The sequence below is a fragment of the Cibotium barometz genome, chromosome 43 (genome assembly GCF_041138505.1).
Source record: "Cibotium barometz isolate CiBa-2024 chromosome 43, ASM4113850v1, whole genome shotgun sequence".
In the NCBI taxonomy this organism is placed as follows: Eukaryota; Viridiplantae; Streptophyta; class Polypodiopsida; order Cyatheales; family Cibotiaceae; genus Cibotium; species Cibotium barometz.
The window spans coordinates 23,936,594-23,947,103 of record NC_141088.1 but is presented as its reverse complement, the minus strand read 5'-3'; the positions used below and the strand labels follow the sequence as shown (position 1 = coordinate 23,947,103).

The following is a 10,510-nucleotide window of genomic DNA, read 5'->3' as shown; positions in this document are numbered from 1 at the left end:
ATCCCTAATATGGTCGTCAAAGTACATCAAGTCATTACTGTTTCACTCCTTGTTGTACCTTTATTGAGCTCACTCTGTTCGAGTACATTGATTCAGTGTTCTCCTACTCTCTCACTCCCACTCTCTTCTCTTTGTTTTCTTGTGTGTTTGTGTGTGAGCTAGATCTAACAAAAAGCTCCAATACCATGTTGAGCTTGCAAGCTACACCTTCATGGATCATAAAGACATAATTAGAAGAGATTAATTAAATGCATGATTAGCACAAGTAGATAGATTCAATATTCATACAAAACATTTTTTCTTATACTTCAAAAAATGTTCAAATGTAAAAAATTGAAGGTTGAAAGAAAAAATATTCACTATTTAAGGCCTTACAAATTGCAACCTTTTATAACTTTCTAGAAGGTTCCTTTCCAGAATTTTCCATTCACCCAACACTAAACCTTAGTTTTTTGTGAACAATAGATGTATTGAATTGAATTAACAGAGCTATCCAATTACGTGATGATAAGAGCATATCACAAATGGCAATTCACATATTTGCAATTGGGTTGTTTACACTTACATGATGTCCATATTAAATATCCAATGCTAGGCAGAATATGTCTAATTGTAAAGCAAAGCTTAAGCATTAGTGGGCCTTAAGCATCCTTGAAGAGTTGCACAACTGCATAAGAAGTCCATGGATGTGCCCAATAGGAATCCCAACTTGTTATATTCTCCAAACCCCTCTTCATCAACTCTTCAAATCTCTCGAAAATGGCCTCACACTTTTCGGTGCCAACATGTCCCTCTATTACATTCCAAAATGCACTCTTGTAGAACCTACTCTGCCTCATAGCGAATTCACTTGCATTGTTACTCCATTGTCGCCAGTAGTTGTCCCCAATGGGCTCTTCTATCACTTCAATGCTATGAAGTCTGAAAGTCGAGACAAGATTTGCTGCAGATATGATCTCCTCTAGAGTTGCCAAATACTTGGGAACATTAAAGGTGTCCAACTCGCTCTGATCTACCACTCCCTGCAATTAAATGAGGTCAATCATCAAAGTGGCTAATATTTGGGAGGGTGGCACTCCCTTGTGGTACCTAGGTGTGTATATGGTGTGTATAGCCAAGTGTGTGACTAGGTAAGGGAATGGGGAGGATTACAAAAGGTGGTCACTTAAAGTTATCTAGCACATGATTAAGGTCGTGATCTATATGCCTAACATAGAATCATGATCCATTCAATTACACTCCAACATTACGTTAAAGTATTTAGGATACCTCTTGGATCAACTGTTGCCATGCAATCTCGAGATTTCTGAAGCAATTGTCCTCTTGTTGCTGATGGGGAGGAAAATGGTCTGGTCGACATGGAATGAGCAAGAACATCAAGCCTCCAGGAACCATCTCCTCGCTGCGACACCTAAAGAATGTGCCTAAATCTTGTTGGAATTGCTTGGCATAGACTCTCCCTGTGGCCTCATTCGCCCCAGGTCCATCCACCCAGATCTTGCCTTTATTCCACTCCCTAGATCCACGCTCCAAAACTACGGCAGGGGTCTGATAAAAAGAAGAATTAATATTTTTTCTATGTAATGGGGCTATGGACCTCTACACCTGCTACACACCCGAGTGCCACAAAGAGGTCAAGATAATTTTAAAAAACTCCACCAAGGGGGCTACAACACAAGGGTTCCAAAGATTAGCCACTTTTGTAGGCGGTGGACACGCCCCAATCTGTAGTAGGAAAATCTTAACTAATCTGATCAATATTTATTAGGCCAATGACATGAAATAGGAAAGGATAATTTAATTACTTGAGAAAGCCAGTGCAGGCAACACGAGGAGAAGACCAGATCAAGAGACGAGCGAGGAAAGAGCCGTCCATAGACCGTTCCTGGTACTGCAGCAAAGAAATTGGAGTGATTAATAATGGGAGGAGGCGGATTACTAGATTTTGCTGCGAATGGCCGATAATTATTCTTATATTCTGCATCATAGAGTTGAATGAGAGTGTTGAAATCGTTGCTAGGTAGATCACAGAAGAAGGCCTGCAATTCGAGATGATCAAAGTTATTATTATAGAGCTGCTTCGTAATCCGGTCGAACATGAATTGCATGTTGGTCAGGCAATTGGGTCCGCTGGAGCAGCCCATATCAGCTATTCTAAAGACGCGGCGGCGGCTACTATGATCATCAGAGTAGAAATTGATGATTTGCTGATTAATGGCGTTTTGCAGTAATGGTCTGCAACGCAAAAGCACAGAGTTCTGAGGCTCTGAGTTTGTAGCATAGCTGGCATGATGGAGGCCAGAAAGCATGGGAAAGTTCGCGCTAGTACTCATGATTAGTTATTGTACTTAATACTTCTAATTACAATGGCTAATCGTGGTGATGCAGGAATTAGACAGTCTTCTGATCGAATATATACAGAGAAATCCGTCGACGTACAATTATTGTTGAGCTACTAGAATTCCACTCCGATTTGGATTAATTTCGTCATTAGTTTACATTTCGTAGCTCTGCATTTATAACAGAACCAACCCTACCAAAGTCCTTGAGAATATATGTCTTGTGCGGCTACCCCCAGTGGCCATTTTAATTTTTGAGCATATCTTGGATTCAGTAAGTCAACAATATTGTTTTATTGTTTGCATCAGCCCCCAATATATTGTTTTATTTTAACGGGGTATGTCCCTCCAGGCTTTACATTTGAAGCCCAATACGTACGAGCCATTTTAATGTTTGAGGGATTCACGAAGTCAACATCCATTGAATGAGCCCAATATATATTGTTGTTCAGAGAACAGAGGACCGTTGCATGAACGACGCGTAGCCGCGGTGAGCGACCAGGTGTCGTCCATACTCACTCCCTCTGCATGCTAAACCCCCTTCGACTTTGCCCTGATTCCTTCTTCCGTCTTTCTGTTGAGCATCCCGTCGCTATTCCTCCTCCCCCCGAGAGGGGGGAACTCTGTTCAAGGATGTCTCTACAGGATGTTGTTCTTGCTGGGACCTCGTCTTCCTCGCATTCCACTCGCGAAGCAGCTATTCCTCCGTCTCTGGTCCTGCATCAGGTGCCATCAAGGCCTCTGGGTGGTTCGCTCACTACACTCAAGGCTACTACTCCTTTCCCTCGTCAGCACAAAGGACCGGGAGGACTGGGCGATGCTGAAGGTTCTCGGGTGTCCCTTCTTGACGACCCCCCACAGGGCCATGCTGGCCATGTGCGCTCGACTCCCCCGACTTCTTTCGTGGAAGCTGTTCGTCTGCCTTTATCAGGTCATGTTGTTCCATCTTTTCCCCCTAAAGCTGTTGATAATCCAATGATTAATCTGTCACAGAACCCTACCTTCGAGGAAAAGACTAGTGATTTTGATGTTGACAATGATGGTGCTGTAATTTGCGATGATGAGGAATTGGCAGCGTGGCAGGACCATCTGTCTTCCCACGCCCTGATTGGTCTCTGTCATGGTACGAGTATAGACACCCTGAAATTCTGGATTAGATCTAATTGGGAACAAAAGGGAATCAAAGTTGCCTCTGTTCAACATCTGCCTAATGCGTACTATATGTTCCTTTTTGAAGATCAGGTAAGCGCCTCTTCTGTTATCAACAGCGGACAGTGGATTATCAGAAATACCCCCATTTCTTTTTTTAGATGGTATGATTCATTTGACCCCAAAGGACCCAAACCCACCAAAATCCCTGTCTGGGTGGAATTTACAGATATGCCAACCAAGTTTTCTATATGGGCTAAGAGGATAGGGGGTGTTGTAGGTAAGGTTCTAGGTCAAAAACCTTTTCAAGTCGTTAATCCTCAATGGGCTCATCAAATGCTCATTGAGGTTGACACCGCCAAACCCCTCAAAGAGAAAGTTCCCCTGAAAAACAGAGAGGGGCAGATTATTTATGAGCAAATTTTGACCTACAAGAACCTCCCGAACGCCTGTTTTAATTGCAAAAACAAGGGCATCTTATTAGAGATTGCCCTGATCTCCATCAACCAGCTTCTAATGATAAAACCCCAGCCAAAGAGGAGGCTTTTGTCCTGCCTCAGAGAAAACATGTGTCCAAGGCTAAAAACAATAAATCTAATTGGCATATCCCAGCCAACAGATATGCCCCCCTCTTAGCTGAGGTACAAGACGGTCTAGAAGTGCAATTTCAGGCCAAAGAGGCTGGCATCTCAGCCCTTATAGGGGCTGATCAACCATCCCCGGGAAGGGTCCCCAACAAGGACCGTGTTTTTGTTAGTCAAGATCTTGATTCCCCGATGGAATCAGATGAGGATTGCATTGACAAAACCCAGCGTATTGATGAAGTTTTCAAAGCCCAACTGGACGAAGAAGATGCTTCTTTGATGAAGAGGATGTCCCTCTCACCAATGAAACAGCATGATGAGGAGGACTTCTCTCCCCTTCTTATGGGTTCGAAAATGAAGAGAAAAAAGGAAAAAAGCCAAGATGTCCTAAGAACCTCCGTATCTGCGGGGAAACCGTCAAAAATGAGTAAAAAATGAATTCTCTGAACCTTCTCTCGTTCAACTGTAAAGGGCTCACAAACCCGGAGAGGGCTGTAGCTATTAATATGTGGTTAAGGGACTCTACTTTTGAATTCGACCTTATCAGTCTTCAAGAGCTCAAAATCGGGGGCCATCAGCTTCATATGAACCTTCAAAAAATCTCTAGGAATTCTCGGTGGTTTTTTACCAATCATCACTGTGGGAAAGGTGGGGCTGCGATTGGCATCCACATGAAGTGGGAACACGCCATTTTAGATGCTTGGTCTGATGTGAACCACTCTTGGACCGCTGTTAGGATGGGCAACCCTTTCAATTTCACTTTGGTTTCGGTGTATGCCCCCTGCTTGGCTAGCTTGAGAGCTGCTACCTGGCAGTCTATCACTCAGATTGTGGGACCCATCTTTCTCATTGGTGACTTTAACATGGTAGAGGCCCAGGTTGACAGAAGCAGACTTCTGGGCAGTACCATTAGTGGTTATGAAAAGGCTAAATGGGATGGGTTAAAGGGGGAGAAAGATCTCTCTGACCTTTCTTCGAAAACTGGATTCTCTTGGTCTAACAATCAAAAAGGCTCCTGTCACAGAGCTGCCAGATTGGACAGACTATATGCCTCGGGGAGTTTGATTGATATGTTCTTAAAAACCAAAGTTACTACGGACCCCTCCCTAACCATCTCAGATCACATCCCTTTGATCTGCACCCTGTCCTTAGGCCAGGCCAAAGGTAGGGCTGGATGGCCCCATCTTGACCCCTCCCTCTTCCATCTCCCTTGCATCCAACAGATGATCAAAGCCTCCATTGCTGATGCTTTCAATCAGTTCGTTTCCCCATCCAAGGGATGGGAAAGTCTGGTGAATAAGGTTCATTCCATCTGCAAGGAGTATAAGCTGCAAGTTTCTACGATCCGTCTGAATCGTAGAGTGCAAATCAGGAACCAGATTCAAGACATTTATCTGTCTAAAAATGGTGCTGTTAACCACTCTTTGATTGAGCTAAAGAACCAGCTCAGACTCGAGGAGTTGTTAGTGGCTAAGGCCACTAGATTGTGGTTCAGGGAGGTTTGGGCTGGGAAAATTGATACTCCTCGCCCTAAGATGTTTGCGCTCCTTAAAAGGAAAAAAGGTAGAGATCTCATCCCTATGGTCAAGAAGCCCAATGGTCACCTTGCTTTAGATGATGTGGAAAACTTGCAGGTTATTAAGGACCACTTTTTTAACTTGTTCTCCATAGCCCTCCCTCCCTCTCACAAAGTTTCTGCTGCTAGGGCCAAAATTGCCAGCATTAGGAGGAAGGTTGTTAACCCCGCTTTAGCCCTTAAGCTTGACTCCCCCTTCACTGAAAAGGAGGTCAAGGAGGCTATCTCTCATCTCAAAAAATGCAAATCTCCGGGTGAAGATGGGATTCCCAACGAATTCTTTCTTGTTTTCAAAGATGAACTGTCCCCTCACATCCTTGACATCTGGAGGGAAGCCATGAGGAAGGGAGGTTTAGCTGAGAAGACAAATATGGGGGTTATCAAGCTGATTCACAAAAAGGATGAGAAAGAAGACCTTGGTAATTGGAGACCCATAACATGTCTCTCGTCCCTTTACAAAGTTTTTGCTCATATCCTGACTAGCAGAATCAACCCCTATATGGATGAGTGGATCCTCAAGGAGCAAAAGGGCTTTATAAAGGGAAGGTATATTCTTGATGCTATCATTAGTCTTTGGGAGGGTATGGAGCATGCTGAAAACTCTGGTCAGAACTAAATCTTCCTCAAAATAGACTTTGATAAAGCCTATGATAGAATAGACTGGTCGTTCCTCTTCCAATCCCTTCAAGATATTGGACTCAATAGGAAATTCATAAAGTATGTCCAAACCTTGCTTGGAAATGATTCTTCCAAGGTGGCTGTCAATGGGTCTCTCACTGGTGCCTTTCCTCTGAGGAAATCTATAAGGCAAGGCTGTCCCCTGTCCCCTCTTCTTTTTGCTATTGTTGCGAATGCTCTGGGATGGCTTGTTAACAAGGATATAACTGATAATAATATCAAGGGTATTGAGATCCCCACAACAGGACTGATCCTTTATGTCTGCAGCTTTTTGCTGATGACACGAATGTGCTGCTCCGGAATGAAGTGCAGACTGCTGCCCACTTTATGTCTTGCCTGGAGACCTTTTGCCTTGCCAGTGGCTCGCAGATAAACCACTCCAAGATCATTCAAATGCTTACACACTCGCACATGGATATACAAACACAAACATACACACGTACACACACTCACACCGTACACACAAACACATGCACATACACACACTAGCACATGCGCACAATCAAGACACTTGCACGATGCATGCAAGCATGAAGTCGACATTACATAATCATAGACACATGTGTATGTACACACACAATCACACAGATGAGCGTGCAAGTATGTGTGTGCGTGTGTGTTAGGGAGGGAGAGAGAGAGAGAGAGAGAGAGAGAGAGAGATAGTTTCTATGTATGTGAGGGGGTGTGAGAAGAGACAGTACATGTGCAATGTATGCATGAGAGAGAGAGAGAGAGAGAGAGGACGAGTGCATGTGCATGTGTATATGTGTATATGTGAGGATGTTTGTATGTGCATACGTGGGAGATTGATGAGTGTGTCTCTATGACAGACACACACACATGCATGTACACATGCACACACATGAACATACACACATACACTTGCATATATAAACACATGTGTATACACATGGAATGCACACCACATAAAGTACATGCACACACACTTAGACGTACACACACTCACTCACATGTACAAACATGTATACACATACACTCACCTACACAAACATATGCATAGAGTTGCACGTTTGTATATGCATACACGCACATGTACACTCACCTACAAAAACACAAGGACTTGCATGCATGGACACACATACACACACAGAGATATGCACACTTACACACACACACACATATACACTCAAGCTTGCACATACACATACATGCATATGCATGCATATAAGCACAAATAGATACACACATACACACACTCACATACACAAGTACACATACATGTACACATATGTATACATAGACACACATGCATACACAATTGCACGTGTACATGCACATACTCTCACATACATATACATGTATATATGCACATACATCTATATTTGTACAAGATAAAGCAAGGGTGCCTACCCTATAAACCTAGCCTTTACGTGGAGAAAGGAGAGGGAGAACTTTTGAAAAGAAGAAAGGAGAAGAGAAAACAATCTTTGGGGGTTTCTTTCCCATATGCCTAGCTACATTGCTCGGGCTCACAATTAATTATCACCATCAAGTCATTTGCTCATTGAATGAGTTTCTTATATATATATACAATACATTAGAAAGCAAATTACCCACCCCTCCCTCCTCCTCCTCCTCCTCACACACACACACACACACACACACACACACACACACACACACATATATATCTTCTAATATTATATTATATGCATGTGTAAGAGAGAGAATATACCTACCTATACATACATAGATAAATACACACACACACACACACACACACACACATAGATAAATACATACACACACACATATATAATATATATGTACGTATCTATCTATAGGTATGTAAGCATGTATGTATAAATAGATCTGTATGTATGTCAACGTACACATATATGTGCATGCACACACACGCACATGATACATGGACACATGCACACAAACACGCACACTCGACTCATGGACACACGTGTATACACAGAGATATGCACACTTACATGCACACACATCAAGCTTTCACATACACATACATGCGTGTATATGCACACAAGCACATACGTATACACACATACATACACTCACATTCACAAGTACATGTGCACACACATGTATACATAGATGTAAGCTCACACACATTTGCACATGGTACATGCACACACTCACATGGTACATGCATATACACGTGCATGTACACACACATAGATAAAAAAATATGTACATGGATATATTCACATGGTCACACACACGTACATGCACACACTCGCACATGGATACACACAAACACAAACATACACACCATGTATACACACTCACACCATACACACACCACGTACACACACTCACACCATACACACAATCAAGAGACTTGCATGACACATACGCACATGAAGTTGATGTTGCACGAGTGGTGATCACAAAGATGCAAGCAAGAAAACAAGTGACATTCTTATTTAGGGCTCTTGTAAAGAGTTCCAAGTTGTAGATGAGTGTGGGAGTGGGCTTGAGAATAATCCCACATGGGAAGTTTTGAGAGTTTTAGAGTTTTTGTATAAAAAGTGGCTCATTTGAGAGCTTAGGTACACTTTGGGCTAAGTTCATGCAAGAGCTCCTTTGAGAGAGCTACTCTCCCTCTTCTCCATAGAGGTGAAGACTCTTCTCTCACCCCATCTACATCTTTGTATGAGATAAATCTCTTCATTGAATCAATAGCAATGTTATGAGTCTTTTTCATCCTCTTCTCTAATCATTTTACTCTTATGCATGCTTTTAGTATTTCATTTTTATGTATGTGGGCTAATTTGAAGCTTTCATGGAAGCTTGATGCTTGAGCGTGTGCATGCTTGTAGGAAGATAGGAGTGGAGTGAGGTCTTTCTCTTTGCTTGAGTGCATAGTGATTGTGTACCTCTTGCTTGTATTTGTGAATGAATGGGTGTGTAGGAATGAGGACAAGTTGAGCTTGTGTGTGTGCTTAGTCTAGTGTCATGTGATGGTAGCCATGAGCATTCTCTCCATTTGTGAAAAAGCGTTCATTTCCCTCAAGCATTGACATGGCCAGCGGAGACTTGAAGGATTGGTACCTTGATCTCTATGACCTTCAAGGCAAAAAGCTACATCAAATCCATCTCTTCATTTAGACGAAAGACAGCAAGGAGTCTTTTGAGAGTAGGGGATAGGTCAAGGCAGTCAATGTTTCTGTGGTAGATTTGCATCAAGAAATCAAATGCATTGATGTTAAGACCCGTGGGGATCTCACGTACCAACTCTCTCCCACTGCATATAGGAGGGATCATATGAGGGTTGATCAAGAGGACTCTATGTTCTCCAGTGGGTGGAACCTGACTATAGAGAATGTCTCTGACATTACTTGTGAAATGCTATTCAATGCTTTTACTATGATACTACAAAAGAAAGTAACAAAGAGAGATATGGTTTCCCGAGCTGGTATCTCATCAAAAAGATCAAAAACGTCCAAAGGTACAATAATAAGCTTTTGTGCACCGGTACGGGTTGAATCCCTAGCTCCGAAAGGGATGAAAATCCCATTGGATTGAGCTACACATGGATCATGCTACTCTTGCTACAAGTGAGAGAGTTTTCCGTCTCTCCATTGGCGCCGCTGCCGGGGAGAAAACTCAAAACCGGTTGAGAAGCTTGCATTACTACCACTATTTCTTTTTGTTTTTAGGTTTAGGGTTAGCATGAGTGTGGAATCTTGGAGCTAGTGATTAGAAGAGAAAAAAATAGATTAATACTTACTTGTGCGGTTGAGATCTACTCCCGCTAATGTTTTCTCATTCATGTATATGCTTTCCATGGTTGTTTTCATCGTTGTGTTCATTTTTGTTCATAGATTAGAAATGAAAATCTGAATAATACATTAAGCTCAATGCATTATGTGTGAGCTTATTTATTGTGCATTAAACTTGTGCTTAAGGCAATATTCCATAATGCATAATGCACTACCCGCAGCAGTGGAGGCGTGAAGGAGAGGCCGGTGTGAAGTGGCCGCAAGGAAGTGAAAGGCGGGCTTGAGAGCAGCGGGAGGGTGGATTAGGGAAGAGAGTGAGATGCTTATGGTTTGAGGTAAATGAAAGTTATCTTGGGAGCAAAAGATTAAGGTTGGTGACTGTGGTTTAATGTTGAATAAGAGGCTAAAACGTCTCGACGGCTGGGACATGAACTGGGAACTGGTTGATGAACTCACTCCGACAGAGAGAGG

General features: G+C 42.6%; 1 protein-coding gene across 2 annotated transcripts; it reads right to left on the bottom strand.

Moving 5' to 3' along the window:
• Positions 1 to 623: 623 nt before the first annotated feature.
• LOC147613708 (gibberellic acid methyltransferase 2-like) lies at positions 624 to 2,397 on the bottom strand. Of its 2 annotated transcripts, none has more exons than XM_086781682.1 (3): positions 1,806 to 2,397; positions 1,270 to 1,548; positions 624 to 1,022 (listed from the first exon to the last, which is right to left on the bottom strand). In XM_086781682.1, exons 1-3 carry the CDS (start codon positions 2,331 to 2,333, stop codon positions 642 to 644), a joined length of 1,188 nt encoding a protein of 395 aa, XP_086637808.1. In that variant the 5' UTR covers positions 2,334 to 2,397; the 3' UTR covers positions 624 to 641. The 2 variants fall into 2 exon arrangements, with proteins under 2 accessions (XP_086637808.1, XP_086637809.1); XM_086781683.1 differs by having other exon boundaries at positions 850 to 961.
• Between the last annotated feature and the right edge of the window lie 8,113 nt (positions 2,398 to 10,510).

What these genes read in the sequence shown, in the direction of transcription:
- LOC147613708 (XM_086781682.1), bottom strand. Translation starts at nt 2,333, where the DNA reads ATGAGTACTAGCGCGAACTTTCCCATGCTTTCTGGCCTCCATCATGCC. An exon ending in GCCTGCACTGGCTTTCTCAA is followed by an intron (nt 1,549 to 1,805) that starts GTAATTAAATTA and finishes TCTTTTTATCAG; the next exon opens with ACCCCTGCCGTAGTTTTGGA. An exon ending in GGCAACAGTTGATCCAAGAG is followed by an intron (nt 1,023 to 1,269) that starts GTATCCTAAATA and finishes ATTTAATTGCAG; the next exon opens with GGAGTGGTAGATCAGAGCGA.